The sequence below is a fragment of the Morone saxatilis genome, unplaced genomic scaffold, assembly GCF_004916995.1.
Source record: "Morone saxatilis isolate NCDOM2014 unplaced genomic scaffold, NCSU_SB_2.0 Contig22, whole genome shotgun sequence".
In the NCBI taxonomy this organism is placed as follows: Eukaryota; Metazoa; Chordata; class Actinopteri; family Moronidae; genus Morone; species Morone saxatilis.
In genome coordinates, this window is record NW_023339785.1 from 10,793,022 (window position 1) to 10,814,541 (window position 21,520).

At 38.0% G+C, this 21,520-nt stretch overlaps 1 protein-coding gene across 1 annotated transcript; it reads left to right on the forward strand.

The window, feature by feature from the left end:
* The first annotated feature begins 5,442 nt into the window (after positions 1-5,442).
* On the forward strand, positions 5,443-19,080 carry xpnpep2 (X-prolyl aminopeptidase (aminopeptidase P) 2, membrane-bound). The gene is made up of 21 exons (XM_035668737.1): positions 5,443-5,620; positions 6,274-6,323; positions 6,614-6,724; positions 6,824-6,887; positions 7,582-7,686; positions 9,154-9,240; positions 9,407-9,550; positions 10,589-10,690; positions 11,846-11,927; positions 12,124-12,325; positions 12,906-12,995; positions 13,400-13,509; positions 13,834-13,911; positions 14,830-14,901; positions 14,996-15,056; positions 15,319-15,388; positions 15,585-15,689; positions 16,470-16,529; positions 16,891-16,967; positions 17,097-17,186; positions 18,578-19,080. Exons 1-21 carry the CDS (start codon positions 5,572-5,574, stop codon positions 18,776-18,778), a joined length of 2,010 nt encoding a protein of 669 aa, XP_035524630.1. The 5' UTR covers positions 5,443-5,571; the 3' UTR covers positions 18,779-19,080.
* The last annotated feature ends 2,440 nt before the right edge of the window (positions 19,081-21,520 follow it).

Genomic DNA, 21,520 nt, shown 5'->3' on the forward strand with positions numbered 1-21,520 from the left:
TTTCTGTTTCAAGAAATGAGCCAAATGGAGAAAAACTGTAATTTCCTGAACGGCATACCATATGTATCCATCCACCCTGTGATTTATATCAGCTTTAAATGTTGGGTTTTTCCTCCCCTATGCTACACCCTTCCACCAAGTTTCCCATTCCCAATGACCATTACCATTTCTATTACTAGTCAGTAATAGTGTGCCATCAGAATGATTGTGAAGCTGCTACTTTAGGCTAAAGTAGTGGCAATGTTGCTTTAATACCAATGGAAATACTGCACAAATTAGCATAAAGTGAACAAAAGAAGAAAGAATTGCCAAGATATCAATTTACGATAAGCATAACACAATCAACAACTTAGTTTAGTGAAACAGTAATCCCTGTTATCTCAGTGGAGTTCAGGATCACAAGGCTTTATTGTAGTCAGCTGGGATTCACAACTGTGACCCACTTAGGTTACACAAGTTAACAGCACACTGCAAGACCAATAACATGAGTGTCCCCAACATACTAAACATGATGGACAACCAAGTTGTGTATTACGCTGCAGAAATGGTCTGAGAATTGAAAGATATACAGAAAGCAATTGTACCAGGCCCCCGCTCAGCCCCCCTTGGTAGCACTCTGTTAAATAAAACTGTGATTAATTTTTTTCTGAGAACTCAGTTTACTCTGAAAGACCCTCAAGGGTCTGAATACAACAACCATTTTCATTCAACAGTTTACAACCTTTGAGTTAAAGTTGCATAATCACTTTTACTGCTCGTCCATCTGCCTCACTGTGTTCTCTGTGTTATCAAGGAATTATGCAAACTAAACAAGCTTTATGACCAATGCCTGGATTTATTGACCCATATGCAGTTTCCCATTTCAATGCAATAACAGACGGTGGCCAACAGCTGTATACTTTAGTTCTCTGTCCCCTCTCAGGTTTAGATCAAATGTCAAAGCAATAGAGAGGCTTTAGTGAGCTCATAGTTAACTTAATTGGGTGTGGTTATAAACAGAAGAAGTATTGGTCATACATGCTTAGCTATTCGCTGAATATTGACCACTTGGAACAAAAGCATTGTAATGTAGTTACTGAGGCTTATTTTAGTGCTGCACTGGGAACAAGCTGGATCAAAGTGTATGATAAGGATGGAAGAGAAGCTGCATTTAAGTGCAAATGAATACTATAAATCCTCAAATACCGGATTGAGAGAGACCTTCGTTTGTCCCAACTGCAGAGAGAACCAGGGTTTTATTTGAAACCGGTTTGTGCCAAGCCATGATTTATAGCTTACCCTGTTTTATAAATATATCTCTGTCTCCTGTCTTAACCCTTTCATGCATGAATTATGACAACCACAGAAAGTGTTTTTATTGCTCTTTAGGCATGGGGAAAATGAATTTAATTTATTTTTACATGTCCATTTGTACAACTGTATTTAAAAAAACAACAATTAATAAAATTATATATTATGTAAAAAATAAATATGAAAAAATCCAGTTATATATTTTTATACTATATGTGTTTGCATATTTCAAAATGTTGAATATAGAGATATATAGAGATGGCCAGTGGGTGGTAGTGTACAGGACGGCAGAGTAGCATCCACTGTGGTTGTTGATGTAATTATAAATAGCATCCAGACCCGTACATAAGCAAGAAAACTGTTTTTAAATAGCTGTCCACTATAGTGACATTATGCTTGAAGGGATTATAATTTGAATAATTAATTTGCTGTTGATGATAATTTGTCCACAGATTCATCAGTACACAACAGTCATTTCAAACTCACCACTCTGCTGCCTTGAATTTCTCTTTTGCTGTTTTCATTCATTTATTATTTCCAGTTGCTTCCATTTTACTGTTTGGGATCCAAGTTCAGGTCTCAGCATCACTTTGCAGGCGGAACATGTGTCCATATAGAAGGTCTGGAAGATGCACTTCACCCTGTGGCGACCATGAATGTCTGCACAAAACTTTATATAAATCCAATAATGCAGCTGGACCTAGAATGCCACAAAATGACTTCAGGTGCTTACAAATGTGCTGTGGAAAAGGCAGGCTGCTCTACAACTTTCATCTTGTTTGTGTCTCCTCTGCCTCAAAAAGAGAGTCCTGGGTTTTTGATGCCCCTTCAAAATCTCTCTCAGGTCACTGAGACATAGCGATATATTTAGATTTTAGTCAGTTTGTTAGATAAACTTCACCACATCTCACTGAGAACGCAATCTCTCTTTTGCAAGTGAAACCTGATAATTATGTATACTCAAGTTAATAGCAAGACAAGCAAGTCCCACAAAACAGTCATTATACACCCAAATACACTATTTACCAATCGTAGATATTATTACGGTGATAACTACCATGACGCTTAATCCCTTCATGCCTTAAAGCATAGTTCATGTAGGATAACTGGGCTACAATTTACTGATATGCACTTTCATATCACAGGGTTGCTGTATGTTCTGCCGTGCACTTTACTTAAAATGCTGTGAGATAAACAGCCTTATTTATGGAACATGTGTGGATAAGATTTGCACTGTGGTGTCGTGTTCATCACCTGCTCCTTTTCATCACAACTGTGCGTGTCAGTGGGACAAAACACTCACACCTGGGTTGTTCGTTATTAACATACAGGCAGATTATTCTTGTCTGGAGTCAGTCAGGCTTGTGTCAAAATGTAAGATGCAATCAGGTGAACCCAAAGCAAATCTATCAGCTGACTCCTCTATCTTATGTAGGCAGCTCAGGGCTCCTGCACTTTAGAAGCATGTAGAAATGATTTACAATGCTACAAACAGACTGCAGGTGTTTGCAAATGTGCCATGGAAGCTCTGCTCCAGACCTCTCCTCAGGTCCCCCTTTGCCTCTCATCGAAAACAGTCTGGGATTTTCTTCTTTTCTTTGGGCACAGCTCTCTCAGGTCAATGTTAAAGTCAGTCAGGCTTCTGTCAAAATGTAAATTGGAGTAAACAGCAGGTCCTAATGCACCTCCGGCATTATTTTCCTCTATCTTTTGTATTTTTGTTATTAGGCTGTTGGGATTTCTCAAATATGAGCTACATTGAGCCATGTATAAATTGGTTTCAAATGCCTTAAAGATGTAAAATATGTGGGGGGGGTTTTACAGATGGCTTTTAAATCATTAGAAATCATCAGATGTGAATGTAATACTTGATAATAAAATGGCCAACTTAATAACTGTGTAACTTTATATCTAAAAATACTGTTGTGAGCAGTAACAAAGCAGGTTCTACTTTTAGGGTGACTCTATGGAACTACATTGATTTACGGCCGATTTATGTGTGCAGCTTTATCTTTATCTAGCAGCAGCTAAGTGTGCAGCTTTATCTAGCTCTAAAATCCAAAACACATCTTTATAGACATGATTTTAAAGTAACATATAAACAACATGTTATGGTACTGAATTACAATCATTCTTTTTCAAATACAGAAATATATTTTGGTCTCTGTAGCTATTTCTTTAGGCGTGGCTCTATGATTGACAGTGATGGTTCACCACTTTGGCTGGGACTGAAATACCTCAGTAGCTTCAAAATGGATTGCCATTAAATTGGATTGCCAAGCTGAATGTCCCCAGAGGATGAATCCTACTGACATTAGTGATCCCCAGACTTTTCCTCTTGCATCACTAAGAGGTTGACGTTTGTGGTTTTGAGTGGAATATCTCAACAAGCATTAAATGTACTACAGATATTCATGTTCCCCCTGGAATCGCTTCAGTCCCTAAATTACTCCCAACTCCTGCGCTGTTCTGGTCAGTGTGGTCACCTCTCCAAATCTGTGCCTGCTGCAGCAGGGGTGTATTTTCATAGTTTTCATAGGCCAGCAGTGTGCTTTGTTGTTTTCATTGTGCAACGTGGGGGGAAAAATAGAACAGACGCCGGTCGCAGCAGATTGCAAGCCAGCAGTAGCAAATTATGATTTTAAAAGTAGCTAAGTAGATAACATAGTATAATAAATACTGTAATTACAGGCTTGAAAAATACTCATAAAAGTACAAGAAAAATAATGACTTAATTACAGTAACGTGAGTAATTGTAATTTGTTACTTACAGCCCACCACCACATGAAAAAAGACATGCTCACTGTAAGAGATACAGCTCTGTGATCCCTGTATATTACCCATTAGTTCAGCACTAGAGCACTGTAGTCTGCCAGGTTTTGAAGTCATGATCAAAGTCAGTGGATCCCAGTGCACCACAGAGGTGTTACCTAATAAAAATGTACTCACATCCGGTGGTGGCAGTGTCTGTAAATCACAAGCTGTATATGCATAAATCTGGTGCACCAGATTAATAAACCAGCAATAACAGACCCTTCCTCGGCTCCGTAGAGGTTTTGCAGTTGCTGTGCACCTGCCCGGTGATCGCATGAGAGTCCTGTCAGTTTAAATAATAATGATAATAATAATCTTTATTTGTAGAACACTTTCCAAAAAACAAGTCACAAAGTCCTTCACAACGATATTAAAAGTAAACGGTAAAACTTAAGGGTTCCTCAGACACATTAAAGGAATAATTAATTGAGAGTCTATACGTTAAATAAGAAGCTACAGCCATCAGCTGGAGAGCTTAGCTTAACATACAGACATAAAGAAAATCTTAACAAACTTCAAAGGAAAGCATATTTACCTAAATGTATCTGTTTAATCTGAGCCAGAGTAAAATTACATGAAACAAATTCCAGTAAAAAAAGATAAGATATACCAAAATGCTTGAAGACAGACCATATCGTTGCTGTAATAAATCTCCTGGTAATACATTCTCCCCCCTCCTCTTTCCTCCTCCTTATTTTAGCTAAGTGGCATTATACACTTGGCTTGAATACAAGGATTTAAAAATACCAAAAGCACAAACGTTTTCCATGGAAATCTCTGCATGATTACAAGGATTACAATCTGCAGATACACATTCATGCATTCATGTGTAACATATGAAAATGAAAATGAAAACACGAAAATCAACATCTGCACACATCCACAGATAAAATCTTGTCTACAATATTCAGCAAAATACGGTTTCTTTTGAATGCAGCATTGGCATCTCACGTGTTATTTGTGCAAATAATTAATTAAATCTAAAACACATGTGCTAGATGACCTCCATCTTTGTGGGAATTCCTAACCCTCAGCCTCTGAGTTGCATTATGATACAATGAAAAACATTGGGCAAGTCAGTGAGACGCAGGGAGAAGAAAGAAAACAGGTGGGTGGTCATTGTGGCTTGGCACACTGTATTTTAGGTCAAGAAGCAAAGAAATATTTCTGAGAACCAAGAGCCACCCCCAAAGCCACTGCACATGATTCCTATCAGAGGTCTGCAAGGAGAGGAGATAGTGAGTGGTGGCAGAGGAGGAGGAGGAGGAGGAGGAGGAGGAGGAGGAGGAGAGAGAGAGATATTAAGAGAGAGAGAGGACAGTCATGCATTTACTAGAAGACACCCACACACACTTTTTCACCAGACACCCACACACACTTTCTCACATACGCTGCACACACATCGGAGTACCTGCTTTGTAGCCACTCTGTGTGTGGATCTGCTCGTGACGGACTTGTGGTGCCAAGATGCCTTCCTGTGTCTGGATGTTGGCTCTGTCTCTGGCGGCACTAACAGGTAAAAAGTTTGTCTTTATCCTCACTGATCTGTCTGTGAGTCACATCTGTGCGCTCCTTTACTGAGACCTTTACTGGTGTGATGATCAGTGTTTCTACTTGTTTACCGTGATGACAGGAGCTGTGAAGTGGTGTAAAATGTAAAAATAAAGGATCATATTTAACAGTTTGTTCTACATGCAATCCGTCTGATTGTGTCACACTGTAAAACACTCAGCTTGCAAAGGAGGCATAAAAAATTGCCATCTGCTCTTTCTGTGCCTGTTGGTTTACTCATCAGGATTTCTTTGCATAAAATTAGTCTCATTTACTCTTTCCTTTTTTCATGTTTAACAGATCATCTCTTAACATGGACATGATTGAACTATGCTGATTTACTGAACAAGTTGTGGTTAATGTGATTAAAAACTGCCTCGTCTGGTCTCTGAGCTTGTCTAGTGTCCTTTTGACTGACCAGGAGTTTTTGTCCTCATAAGCTTTTAGCTTCACTGATTCCACAGATTGCTCTGACAGTCACAGTGTCTGAAAAGATTCAGCACGATAAGTAACAAAAAAAAGAGCCACACATTTTGGAAAATGTGCTTACGTAGCTCGGCTAGGTCACAGCCAAGTGTCACTCCAAGGGCTCTTGTCACTGTGTGTTTCTCATTTCAGGAAACACCATTGGTGAGCGAACTGAGAGGAACTGCTCTCTGTCCCCACCGGTAAGATCAACTTGTAAATGGAGGCAATTTGAATTATTAACTGGTTGATATTGACAAACGTCATAAAGTTTACAGTATTTTCCTATCATGAAACATGTTGCATGAGTTATATATATAGTTATACAGTTACAGTTAATGATTACTGCTCATGCACTACAGTTAATGATTACAGTGGGAGATACAGAAAGGGATGAATCAGCAGTTCTTTCAGGTTTTAATTAAATCAGAAGACGTTTTTCACACTCTGTCTCTCCCTCTCTCCCTCTTTTGTGTGTGTGTGTGTGTTGCAGTACCTCCCCAGCACAGCAGTAAATACCACTCTCCGGCTGCAGGCGTTACGAGAGCAAATGCTTCCCCTGAATATCTCTGCCTACATTATCCCTGGCACTGACGCTCACCTGGTACATCTGCTGTCCATCATAATTAATTCATCTGGATTCAAACCTTTTTTGTGTGTGTGTAGCTGTGTAAGACACTAACCTACTCTGTTTCTCTGTTAGAGTGAGTATATTGCACCACGTGACGCCAGGGTGGCCTTCATGAGTGGCTTTACAGGCTCCGCAGGTACAATCCTTTTTTTGCCTCCCTGTCTTCTTCATCCCCCTCCTCCTCCCCATGACTCAACTCCCCACGCCTGAGTGCCGCGGTCATGCAGCTCCTCTACTTTCATCCCACATCCTCAGCATACAGACTGCTCCTCGCTCGTCTAGTTTTATCGCTTTAACTCACTTCATCGTTGCATCCTTCCATTCATCGCCGCTCTCTTTCGCAGAGAAACTTGACCATTACTGTAAATCACAAGAGGTGTTTTCACGCAATAATGATGAACAGAATTAATGATCGTTCGTATTTCTGTACTCAGCTGTTGCATGGATGAAAGGATCAGAAGATAGATGACAATCAGTAAAGGCCTGTTTACGCCAGGCCAAACTCCATAAAGAAAAGTCGCATTCTCTGAGCTTCAATTAAGAATTTAGATTCAGGGATCTACTCAGCTGTTGCTACTTAAGTGACCCATGTGAGGGTACGACAGTGGAATGATAATGTAAGCCTTGATTATATACCCACCACACATCACCATGTTCCTCAGTGTTACTTCTTAACCTTCCTGTTTCGCCCAATACACATGCATACATTTTTCAAGATTAGCTGGCCCATCACGCATTGTTCTAAGTCAACTCTGACATTTATGGTTGTTTGTAATTCACTCTCACCGCTGCACTCTCCATAACACAGCTGCTGTCCTGCCTCTCCCCAGGCACTGCCGTAGTTACTCATACCAAGGCCACTCTGTGGACAGACAGCCGCTACTGGGTTCAAGCTGAGAGACAGATGGACTGCAACTGGGAGCTGGAAAAAGATGGTACGGGTGATCATATTTTGATTACTTGTTATGGCAACGCAGGACACATGGATTCCGATCAAATACTTGTGGTTTTGATGATCCAAAAATATCCAGACAAATGTTTCACCTATTATTACAGGATGTACATGATAAAAATAGCTCATGAACACACTGAGCACGCTTCATGTTATGTCTTATAAAAACACCTTTAACAATGAACATATGATGCTACAACATTTAATGCATAGCAGCTTTTGTTGTAGGGCAACTGGCAATTTATGACTTGCATTGACACCTATCATCATGACAAAGATGGCTCAACCCCCTGGAGCCGCAGTAGAGATGACAGAAAACGAGGGGAGAGATAAAAGAGGGATGATATGCAGCAGCAGAGGCCCCTGGCCTTATGTGAACTGGCAATGTTGTGGTTCATCGTCAGTGCTTTAACCCGACGCCACCAGGGCACCACAATGATGCTGAACATTGTTTTTAAAAAATGAGCTGACAGTGTTCATTTTAGTTTTACAATTCAGATTGTATGATTCAGATAATATTGGAGATACTGGCTACAAATTTGCTTTTTATAAATGACTTGCTATGCTATGCTATGTTGTGACTTAGTTCTGTTGTCATGTATTAGACATGTATTTGTGTTTTTTGTATTTGTTGTTTACAAGGTTTGTGAAATTCTGTATTTTTCTTAGTGTCCATGAACCAAAATCAAAAATTTTGTTACTGTAACACAGGTGTGAGTTGATCCCACTGAATAGTATTGTCAATATTGCACAAAAATTACCAACACTGCTGCACTGGGTGCTTCATTACAATAAACCACTGTAGTTTATTTTGAATTGATCCCACATACACTGTCCAGGTGCTGTATATACTCACTAGAGTGTATTGATCCGCTGCTAAGAATATTCCCCTACGAATGCATTTAGTAACATTTTCTTTTAGGAATTAAAGTATATATTTGTGACCAAGATGTATATATTCAGTGAGAACACATGTGCTTGCAACGAGTGCCACAGACAGGGTAAGTCAAAGTATTGAGAGAAGGACTAACACAGTTGGTTTTAATCTTTTAGTCTTGACCTTTAACTGCTTGTAAATGTAATCATTTGTGTCTTTCCAGGTGATTGCCCTAAGACAATATAACAGGTTTATTATTGCACCCTTGAACCTTAACATTTGGATTTGTTTAGTCAAAAATCATTTATGTTCTCTGATACATAATAATTACATTGATAAAACAGGTTTTACTGTAGTTTACTGAAACTGACATATTGCCTAATATCTTCATTTTCAAGTCATTTGTGCTCGTTGGAGTCAATACTCTTCTGATGGGCAGAAACCAAACATTTTGAACATTTGTTATGTTGCATCACTATATTCTCCACAGGTACGCCAACTGCATTTATTCTGTCACATCCTCTAAAGTCAATAATAACCTGACTACAGTCTGTCATGCTTGATGTTCTCCAGTGTCCATCAGCAGTGTAGCAGAGTGGCTCATCGCTGAGGTTCCAGCAGGCGGCGAGATCGGCTTTGATCCCTTCCTCTTCTCCCTCCGTAAGTCTCTATTCTCCATCCCTCCTGTCAGTCCAGGTTAACATCAATAAAGTGCTCGCCCGAGTAGATGGAAAATTATTGATGGAGCCTTCAGACGCCACACAGACTGTTTACTTGTGATTGATTCGCTTCAGTGTGTGTAATCATCTGCAATTTCCTCCATTAGAAACGCAGGAGAACTACAACATCAATCTGGAGTCGAGCAATCGCAGCCTCAAGTCTATTCCTCTTAACCTGGTCGACGAAGTGTGGAAGGAAAGACCACCCATCCCACCTGATAACATCACCCACCTGCCCAGCAGAGTCATACGTGGGTTTTCTTACACATGTGTTGTCTGTACTGCACACACACCCACCCACACACACACACACACACACACACACAGAGACACACTGCAGTCTGCTGGTCTGCCTTTGTGTTGCCTGTAATCTATGAACTGATAAATACCTGCAAACAGACAGCAATAAGTGACTCCACAAACAGCCATAAACAGCCTGTTCATGTTTTTATGGATGGTTGACTGATCAAATGCTAAGAGAATGGAAAAGCGTCTGGAAAAGGAAGTTGTCTGGACGCCAATCTGCCTTATTAGTTTTTATGGTCGGAGAAAAGACAAATGGAACAAATGGAGAGCATCATAAACCTAATGGTCAATGGGTGTGTGTGTGTGTGTGTGTGTATACATTTGATTACAATCTGGATAAAAGCATACAGGGTTTTGAGTCTTTTATAAATGCTGTCTCATAGTTTGGCTATGAAAGCTTGTTGTTGTTACATTCAGCAGTGTCGGTCCAAGACAAGGACCAGGTTACTGGAAAAACACTGATGTGTGGCTGCAATTACTGGGAAGCATTACATTTACTGAAGGCACAAAAGTTGCACTAATCAATGTTTTTATATGAATAACAGGTCAAATGACTACGTGTAATGTGAAAGGTGTTGCTCTAGGTAATGTATCCATTCACTCTCACCTCCCTCTTTATTCGCTTTAATACACCCACTGTACACTACCTTCCCAGCACCAAACGGCAGACAGACACAGTCAGCGATTTGCTGGTGAACACAGTGGAACATTTAATAACTTTAGGCCCAAATAGTTGCTTCAAAAGTTGGTGAAGACCAAAGAAGAGAAAATATTGGACTTACTTTCATCAGGTGGACACAAACACAACTCCACATGAACGATAATGTTGCTCTTTCTCTGCTGCATGTGTAACATACCCACTATATCAGCTTTATAACGTGATATGTGTTGTGTTTTCATATTGTTGTGCTGCCCTCTAATGGCCAAAAAGTGTTTAATCCCATATGGACGTGCAAATAAAAGTACAATGTGTGTGTTTGCAGAAAGGTCCTGGCAAATGAAAGTGGAGCACATACGGAATCAGATAAGGGACAATCCTTATGAACCAACAGCTCTTCTGCTATCAGCACTGGATGAAACAGCCTGTAAGTAATTTAAACGTTGTCCATAAAAGCTGTTCAAACATGTTTCAATAAATCATGTTGCTGATTTAGAAAGATTAATATTGAACCACTTCTGAGTTCACTGAAAAATGCAGTAGATATGTGCTTTCTTTAAAATGCATTAAAAGCATTAAAGTTGCTCAAAATGTGAATGTATTCATTGCCGTCTGTACTATTATCAAGTTAAACATTCAGTTCATTGTAGCTCTTCACCACAACAGAAAGACTGTCTGCAGAAACACGTTTCTTCTGTTAAAATGACTGCAAAAAAGGACAGTTTTTTTATTTGCAGTATTAACTTTAGAGAAGATGCAAATAGGAAATGCAGAACCATATGATAATATTATCACAATGCTTAAATTATCTACAGAAATGAGAAGAAGAACCTGAACTATGTAACACTTAAAAGTAATGGTTTGAAAATAAAATAAGATGGATACAAGTTTCTAAAAGGACAATCAACAAAATGTTCAAAAATACCTGAAAAGTTATCAAAAATGTTTTTTTTTCTTTTTCATTCTCGTTTTGTGCACTGCCCAGTGGCTGTAGTACCTCAAATAGCTGCTTCAACAAAATAAAAAGGACAGGAGGCGAACAAAGCACAAATACAACCGAGGCTTTTGGGATAGAGCTGCAGCCTGAGGAGGCGCAGTCTGATGTGAAGGATTATGGTGGAAATACACTAATCAGATCGTTGCATGACAAAAATACAGGAACAGTTTGTTAATGGGCAAACAGACAGATATAAACATTTAAAATAAAGTTTTATGTAGTTTTATCTGTCCACTGAAGTTGACAGTCATTTATTATCAGCAGTAATATTATTAACATATATTATTTATTTATTTACTGAATGCTCCCTGGATGTTCAGTTGAGCACTTTGCAAATGAGCAGGGAATTATTTAAAAGCATCTTCCTGATAACCCTCAAAAGAGGACTGCTGGTCTTTCCTGACTTCTGATTTCAGAATTAGTGAGTCTGTTTTCAATGACAGGGACACAGACAAAGTCACGCACATCTGATACAAACATTAGCTGCAAACAGCATGTCTTGGCTCAGGTGGATCTGATTTAAATGAATGTGCAAGCTGCTGCTGCTGCTGAGAGTCAGGGGTTGTGTGTATTTTTTATTTCTAGGGCTGTTTAATCTGCGTGGCAACGACATCCCGTACAACCCCTTCTTCTACTCCTACACACTGCTCACAATGGATAAGATCTGGTAAGTCTTTCCGGGATTATATGAGTGAACATGTTGGATTTCTTTCAAATTGTCTTTCTCTGTCTTTGTTCACACAACTTCCAACACAAATACTAGTATATGAGGACATATACAGCAGCAGGTTTCTCATATAAACCACTTCTTTTATGAACCACTTTTTGTACTTTCCCTTCTACCACATCTCCACATCTATCAGGCTCTTTGTCCACATGGACAGAGTGAAAGATGATTTGAAGAAGTACCTGAACTCCTCCTGTACTGGGTCCCTCTGTGTGCAGCTAAAAGGCTACGACACTGTCAGAGAGGATCTGAAACAATATGTGGCCCAGCCTGGCGTTAAAGTGTGGATTGGCACGGAGTACACAAACTACGCACTTTATGAGCTCATTACACCAGAGGTATGCAGATATTTTATTAAATGTATTCTACTGCACAATTTTCTTCTTGTTATGTACATACTGCTGTACAGTATTTTATGAAGGCAGCTGTGGTGTCTTGTTGGATGATAATGCGATAAATATTTTAAATAAACTGAGTTTTGAATTATGCACTAATCATTATTTTCATATGGACAATGGATCAAACAAACCCATAAAGATTTATCAGCAGACTGTGCAGTTCTACAGCTCTACAGAGTGTATCAGCATCTTTAAAGACAAAATTAAATAAAGAATAAATTTACCAATTATTAATCTTGTGCAACTGTGTTAACTGTCTCAAAATCCTCTTTTCTTTTCATGAAAACATAAAAATATTTTTGATGATTTATTTTGAACTTAAGGCAGTTACATATATTTATTCAAAAACTGTCCAAAAAGATAAAGTAATGCAGATTTAAGTGACTTTTGGCAATTTATCTGCGGATCCCCAAGCTGCACCGTTTTGAGAATCATCAGCTTCCAGTACCAATAGAAATAATCCATGTGTGTTTAAATTGTGTGTTTGTATTAATTATTATGGTATTTTTTCATCATGCAGGACAAACTACTGACGAGCTCCTACTCTCCTGTGTTGACGACTAAAGCAGTGAAAGATGAGACTGAGCAGCGAATCTTGAGGGACGCTCACGTATGTCATCTGCACACTGACATACTCCGGTTATACACAAGCACATGTACATGCGCACATAAGCACAAATGGTTATAAACACTTCTAAAGAAAGGTTGTAATGTATGAAGCTGAGTTTTTCAAGACCACATATGAGCCTCTAATGCATTTATGTAAGACCATTATCATTCCAGGAATTCATTAATCAGTCGTCACTCTCAGACTGGTGGGACATTTATGAATGGTTTTCATTGAGAGCTTAAACGTGTCAGTGAACACAAGCTCTGATTTATTTATTACTCTGTCCAAAGACTTCTGAACAGCCTTGCAACATGTCGTGTAAACTGCCAGCCTGTATGTTTAGTGTCGTTGTGATTGATGCCGAGACTCTCCTGGTCAGTATGTCGTTGTGTGGCTCTGTGTAGGTGAGGGACGCAGTCGCTGTCATGCAGCTGCTGATGTGGCTGGAGAAGGCAGTGCCACAGGGGAAGGAGACTGAGCTGACGGCTGCAGAATACGTCAATAAGTGTCGCAGGTGAGTGCACACGTATATACTAGAGATGGAATAAAAAACACACACAGTCCTATATCGCAGCATTTCATTCATTTCTGTGAAGACACCTAAATTAAATCATTATTTTTAAAGTTTAGATTATTATTTAAGATATAAAGACCTGGACACAGGTTAAAACAATCAAAGAGCTAATAGAACAATGGTCAAGAGTCAGGGAGAAGAAAATACTGAATGTGTAAAAAAGAAGCCTGTTAAGTATATATGATTGTTTAAAATACACAATACAGACAGAGAATTGTGTGAAATGTGTGAAATTTTTCACAGCTAATATAAACATCATTACAGCAAACAGAAAGACAGCAGAGGCCCAAGCTTTGAGACTATCTCTGCAAGCGGACCCAATGCTGCACTTGCCCACTACAGGTAAGATTTATTCATATCATTATATTATATATTATTATATATTGATATATTGTATTATTTTGAATTTAGATCATACGTGGATATAACAAGCTCTTCTTTGTCTTTAGATCACAACCTTTCCAAACATTACAGCTGAACCTTTTTCATACAATATGTTTTAAACAGATTTTTATACCTTCTTCTTGTTGGTCTGTTCAAAGAAGCTCAGACATCCAAGAGAGCTGACTGCTGCATTCATGTCCGCAAACAATAAGCAAAACATGGCCACTAAAAAAAGACATAATTAAAGGATTATGTTGGCGAAAACCAACAATTTGGTCTTTGGATGTGGTTTATTTTGAGTCTATCCCACATACATTGTCCTGCTGTGTAAACACCCTCGAGTGCACCAAATGTGTACTAATCCGCTGCTGAAAATACTCCCCAACAAATATTTAATCCTGCTGACGTCATGTTTGATAGATACTACAGTGCCAAGATGTTTTTAGGAAATTACTGAACCTTTTTTTAAAGAAACTATATCTGTGCGTTAATTTTTAATATTTACTTTTGCAGTAGGAATGAATGGACTTGATGCTGAGTCCCACACACAGTGTAGGGAAAAGAGAGGGGGCGTCCTGGTCATCTGGGAGTTTATGATACCAGCCATGCAATCACAATGTCTCCAGTTCTTTGTTGATTGTCATCCCCCTCTCCCTGTTGTTGTGAACTCTCCACTAGAAGTAAAATGCCTCCAAACAAAGCCACCTGGGAGAAATTGATCTAAGAATTTAAAATATAATTTGCATTTGAAATGATGGTCATCATTAATGTAAATTATTTGAACTAAATGTGCTAAAACACCTTTAAGTGCACTACAGCAGCCATCAGAGAGCTGTTGCAGTGCAGCTGTTATTTCCTGTTTTCTCTATGTTGCAGCCCAACAGCAGAAACAAGCCGGAGGTTGACAGTTGATGAGATGTACCTGGTGGACTCTGGTGGCCAGTATCTGTGAGTAAAAATACACTGTGCTTACAGAATCCCCAGTTTCACTTCACATCACTTGCATTTGAAATGAGTCATCCTGTCTCTCACTTACTATCAGAGACGGGACCACTGACATCACTCGGACTGTTCACTGGGGAACCCCGACTCCAATGCAACGGGTAACACTTCAGATATTATCCTGAAAGTATGAATGTTTGAAGGGATATTTACATTATCTCTGTAGAGGGAGATGGTTAGTCATCCACACTACGTCAGAGTTTTCTTTATCTACAGAAAAAAGCAACGAAGCAAGCAAAGAAACTTTTATTCATAAAAGTATTTGCAGCGATGTTCTTTTACAAAATACTGAATGCCACATAACCCAAAATATTCCTTTAAAATACAATTTCCCTGTCATTAACCACATGCCTCGCTTCACAGGAGGCCTTCACTAGAGTGCTCATGGGTAACATTGAGATATCTCGAACCATTTTTCCCTCAGGAACTAGAGGTGAGAATAAAAAACTTGTTTGTTTGTATGTTTTAAAATTATTCCACCCTGAAACCTTTCATACTTTCCCCACTAGAGACCACTGTTTTGCCACAGGCTCACAAACAGAGTATCATCAGGAGGGTGAATTTCAGTAATGTATCTGCAGCAGGATGCTTGATTCGAGCTCTATATGTTTTGTTTTTTTTATCTACAGGTTCAAACATGGAGATGCTGGGTCGCCGGGCATTGTGGGAGGTGGGCCTGAACTATGGCCACGGCACAGGTCATGGTGTTGGAAACTACTTTGGAGTCCATGAGTGTATGTTCTCTTTTTATTTTCTATACGTCTTTCATAGTTTCAAACCCCAGAATGACATTGATCATTGTATTCAGTATACTGACATCTGCCACTAAAATGTAATTAGAAGCATAAATCGATCGTACTAAAACAGGTTTCAAGGCAGACTTTCAGTATCTAATTTTAAATTTAAATTAATTAAATGACAAGCAGTTTGGATGTTTGAGCCTCAAACATTTAATTTGGTAATGGAACCACTTGTAATGTGGACACATTAGACCCTTGAATCAAAATGAGCTGAGTACTCAGTTTATAAGAATGAGCCACAGAGAGATTGCTGCGATCTGTGAAGTTACTTTAAACTTGAACAAACAATATTATTGACTCAGATTACCCCTGTATGTAGAGCTGCCACTAATGATTCTTTTCACTATAGATTAATCTGCAGATTAAAATCCTGTAAAATATTAACAAATAGTGAATAATGTCTATCAAGTGACAGCTTTAAATGCATTGTTGCATCAGCAGTTCAAATTAGACAGGGATACAGTTTATAATGATATGAAACAGAGAGAGGCAGCAAAGGAGCTTGTTGCAGCTTTAACTTTGTATGTAATACATTTCTTTTACTGAAAAAGGCAACACGTCAGTACATAATACACATAAAATACAGTTCCTGAAAAGATCGCAAGAAGCAGTCATAGTATTGACACAAATTATGGTGATGAATGTACACAAATTAAATGTTTTTAAGGTTTGTAATCTGTATTTTAATGGTGTCTTATTATAATGTCTTTCTAGGGCCAGTTGGCTTTCAGAGCAACAACATACCCTTCAGATCGGGCATGTTCACGTCTATAGGTGAGATTTCTTTTTCTTTCTTTCAAATTAAATTCACATCCGTGACAGATAACACAACATGATGATGAGTTTAAGGAAATGAAACTAAATTAACTTTGCATTTCATGGCTGAAATGTTAGAATGTAGAAAGATGAGTTCAGTTTATTTCTGTCGTTTTCAACTTATACAACTCTAATACACAAGTAACTAAATAATAAATAAATAATCTGTGACACAGCAAGGTTATACTAACTGAAGAGGTGTTGGCTGAAGCCTTGGCTCATTCCTGTACATCTACCCTTTTAATATTAGTGGTTATTTTGTACAGATCCCGTTAGATTTATACTGAAAAATACCAAACTGATAATGATTTTCTTAAAGAACCTGGATATTACAAGGAGAATGACTTTGGGATCCGGATTGAAGATGTTGCTGTGATTGTACCTGTACACACGAAGGTAGATACAGAGTGGTTGACCAAAACAAAGATTTGTTGATCATCTAGAATGATGCCAGTGATTCCCTGCTTTTATTGCTTGATATAAGTGAAGGTGATGTTTTTGTAAATGTGCTTTTCTTTCCCTCAGTATGGTAATAACTACTTGACGTTTGACACCGTGTCGCTGGTTCCATATGACAGAAAGCTGATTGACACATCTCTCCTCAGCTCACAACAGGTAAGAAACAGTATTTTATTGCATAATCAACTTCTGGTTGAGAAAACTGTATGTTAGGAAGTCACTGGAAATTCATCATCATTACTTTTTAAAAGGGAGGTACTAAAAAGTGCTTACCCAACTCATTAAAACCTAGTTACAAGCTATAACATAACATAAGTTTACTTCCCCAAAGATATGATCAGCTTCCTGTTTTAATTTGTAAATACTTTTCCGTTTAAGAGAGTGTCACCAACCGAGTCTCTCGTTTTCCTGCTTTAGAGTGCTGGTTTCCTCTTAAAATCCCCCTTGACGCTTCAGGTCTATGCTCCTCTGCAGCGCAGAGATGAAAACATTATTTCAGAAAACAAAACCACATGTGAAATCAACTTCTCTCTTCTTTTTGTCTAAAGGGAAAACTTAAAAATACACGTAAGCACACATGTTTGTGGTTAAGAACTCAACTTCAACAGAATTAAGATATTAAGATCAGTGGTGGAGAATAAAAAAATACTTTACTTAAGTTCAGTTTTATATTTGTACTTTTTATGCTAATTTTACTTCACTACAATTTAGGAAGGGAAGTATTTTACTCTACATCTTTAGTTAATACTTAATACCTTTTTAAAATGGTATAAAATATAATGCATTAGTTGAGATTAAACCAGTGGTTTCTAACCTGTTTGACCCTTGACCCCTTATTAAAATCAGTGTCTGGTTGGGCCCTTGTCGCATTTCATACATCTTTGAGTTGTCAGCAGTTCTACTAACAGATATTTTCCCTCTAAACTTCTCAGATGGTCTCATTTAAATAACTGTTTCAGTACCAAAGAGGTCAAATTCTCCTCTATCTCACAAAAAAAGCAGAGATTAGAGAAAAAGTAAAAAAATAAAATTGTCTTCTTTCCGACCCTTTTTATCATCTCATGACATTGGTGTAGTCAAACTGTCCTGGGCCTGTCATTCAATGATGTTTTCAGCAATGAAGTAAAAAAAAATAAAAAAATACAGATTAAAACAAAAATATAGCAAATTTAAAGGAAAAACCAGCTACTGCATAGACATTTATAGCCGTTGCCATGGTAACAGTATTAACAATTAATACTGCCAAATATAATAATAGTCAGAGGACTTATTCATCTGCAGAACCATTGATCTTTTGATAAATGAAGTACATTTACCCGAAAATACTTTTAAAAACGCTCATTTATTTAGATCATGAATGACCTAAGAGCAGGAAGATACAGTATTATTATATGACTCATTATGTGCATTATCCACTGTTTACTCCTAATTAGTTCGTTAATCCACTTTATCTGAAATAACAAACAATTATACACGTTTTATTTTACATGCCAACAGTTTACATCTTTTAGTGAGTTCATATTGAAATTGGTCTTTTCTTCCTCCAGCTTCAGTGGCTGAATACATACTATGAGACCATCCGGAGGCTGATGGGTCCTGAGCTGGACAAACAGGGACTACATGAGGAAAAGGACTGGATGCTCAGGAACACAGAGCCCTTCATAAAGTCTGGATCTTCTGCGTCTGTCTGTACCTCCTCGCTGACCCTCCTCGCTCTGGCCATCGCTCTCCTTCACAACATCCTCTGAACATCTTCATCTCTCTTGCACTCACTCCATTCACAGTAGACTTGCACACTGACGTTACTCCTATGCAGTCTCTATTGAGCAGCTATACCACGTTGAGGGATGCACTGCAATTTAGCATTGTAATTGAAGGATATGTTTGTTTAATTATTTAATGGCTGATATTGTGGTGTTTAAAGTTTAAAAATGATCTTTTGTGTGATTGTGTGATTTTTTTTTGTTTGTTGACGTTTTAGCATTTTGGTTTGTAATCTGGACATTTGCAGACCAGTTGATATAATTTCTATTTTATTAAAGTAACACTCTTTAAACAAAGTGTGGACTCGAGTCACTTGACTTTGACTCTATATTTGTATAGATAGATTTAAGATTTAAATGTAAGTGTTATTGCGCAGAGAATACTAAATATTACATAGAAAATAGATTAAATAATAATAATAATAATAATAATAACAACAACAAAATATCCTGCCCAATATCCTGAAGGATATTTCTTTGTTAATCCAAGTGTTCATCTCAGGTTCATTAAAATGGAGAACAAATTTTTGAAAAAAATCAAAATTATTAGATCAAAAAGCAACATTGTTGCTGCAAATAAGGCAAGAAAGCCAGTAGAAAATTGCTTATGAACTCAATGCATTCTTTATTTTAAGACGTGCTAGAACCCTTAAAAAATATACACGGTGCCTTTATCTCAGCATTTGGTTCACTTCTGTGAAGACCAAATGTCAGGGACAAGAAAACAATGAATTAGTGAAAAAAAAAGCTCATTAAATATTTATGATTGTTGAACCAAGTTTAAAAAATACATCATACAGAGTACAGACAGATACATACATTAACAAACTACAACAATTAAATATGGTGTTATAAACAGCGTGCAGTGGATCTACTCTTCATTTCTAATAAGGCTGCCGGGACTTTGAAACTGACAACAAACAATCATCTGTGTGAGCAGGAAGAAAAGGTGTGAAATGATACCCCGCATTATCACGTGTTAAAGACTGCAGAAAATAACAAAACGGACATCAATGTGCAAAACATGTGGCTCAACAATCCCTGATGGAGACTCAACATCCACTTCATCCCACACAGGCTAGACAAAGAGCAGAAAGCTGAGGCCAGCGTTTGCTAATATTCACTGGCTGGCTTTGGCTTAAGCTAGCTAAAAGCTAACATTAGCACCACTGACAGTATGCTTGCCAGGGTAACCAAGAAGTATTAAAAATAGGGTCACAAATTGTCTCCCTATATTAGAAGAAGAATGGTTTTGATAGCTGCGTATAGGTCTCTGTGTAAGCACTTAATCTGACAATGTTTGGTCGACACTTCATACTGCATATAGAGCAACGGTAGGCAAGTAGCAGCCAGTTTTCTAAATCCGACCCTTCAACAAAGTATTTCCTTTCATAAAAAACATTTATTGAACAATGCAAATATAAGTCTAAAGTAAATCCCAATAAATATAATGTAACATCAATAAACTTTGAAAATTAACACAGGTGTATTTGACAATAACAGGGAGTTAACAGGAAGACCTACTTTCATTCAACCAATCATTAAAGCAGGTCACTGTCTGCTGTGTTGATAAAAATTATTGATCAATTACACCTCTAGTTCCATGGTACAGCACATTATGTTTGTGTTTACAAATAATCAAACAGAATTAGTATACGGTGTGGTACCTTTAGCTCCCAGCTACTAATGGGAATCATGTCTGCCCTCACGCATAGGACAGTCTGAAAATGGTTTTATAAATCAATGTTATTTTTGAATGAATTAAAAGAAACAAACAAAGCATATTGAAAACATATAAGTTTCTGCTTCCCCCAACAAACAGTGCTTTAAAATAAGGTTTGCAGCGGCAGTGTAGCTGTTTTTTTTAATCAGGTGGCAGAGTCTGATATGTCACAGTGCAGAGTAACACCCCCTGTTTCAAGTCTTTGTGCTAAGCTAAGTTAGCGTCACCAACTTGCTCTATTTACGTGGTTTTTTTTAAATTCATCATAATTCTGTTTCTACAACACTTTATAATAAATCATATTTATTTCATACTGTCCTTCTTGTGCACGTGAACAGCTCATGCCTACAGATGGCCGGTTGCCTGGCAACTATTCTGTCAGCGCATCTTGAAGGTGTGAAAGTGCTGGTATCACATACACACCCTGCGTCTGCATGCTCGTCAAACATGAGCACGACTAAAAGCACATGAACAGACAGAAAGTCAAAGAAAGTCGGACAGCGTTCAGAAAAGGCAAATTCATCCATATCCACTCTGTGTTTGTGGTAAAGAGGCCTGAGAAAGAGGAACCATAAGGATGAGGTCATTGTTCTCTGTGAACAAACATCTCTTCTGTTGTGCCTGTTGTTATGTAGTTATTGTTAAATTTCAATATCTTTACACGTGGTCAGAAAAGATGCTTGTCATCAGTGTCCTCCTCGCAGCAGTGAAAAATATTTACTAAATTTACTAAAACTTAAAGGAGCCCTGTAAAGTTTTCTTTTAAATAAAGTTATGTTTACATTCTGTATCACTCACCAAAGTGCATTGTCTGTATTTTAATAAAAAATACATATTTTAAATCCTGTATTGTTTACATACATGTTTGTTACCTTGCAGTTTTCATCAACACTGCCTTTATTGGCACATTGCTGCACTTCTTTGCTTACACAATATGTGTAATGTGCAATATGTGGAGTTTGAGGTTGTGATTTCATACACTATGTGCTGTTTTGTTTATGTTT

Excerpts from the sequence above, each read along its gene's own strand:
- xpnpep2 (XM_035668737.1), top strand. The coding sequence starts at position 5,572 with ATGCCTTCCTGTGTCTGGATGTTGGCTCTGTCTCTGGCGGCACTAACA. Across the intron at positions 6,725-6,823 it reads CTGGCACTGACGCTCACCTG|AGTGAGTATATTGCACCACG; the intron begins GTACATCTGCTG and ends TTTCTCTGTTAG. Across the intron at positions 17,187-18,577 it reads CTCTCCTCAGCTCACAACAG|CTTCAGTGGCTGAATACATA; the intron begins GTAAGAAACAGT and ends TTCTTCCTCCAG.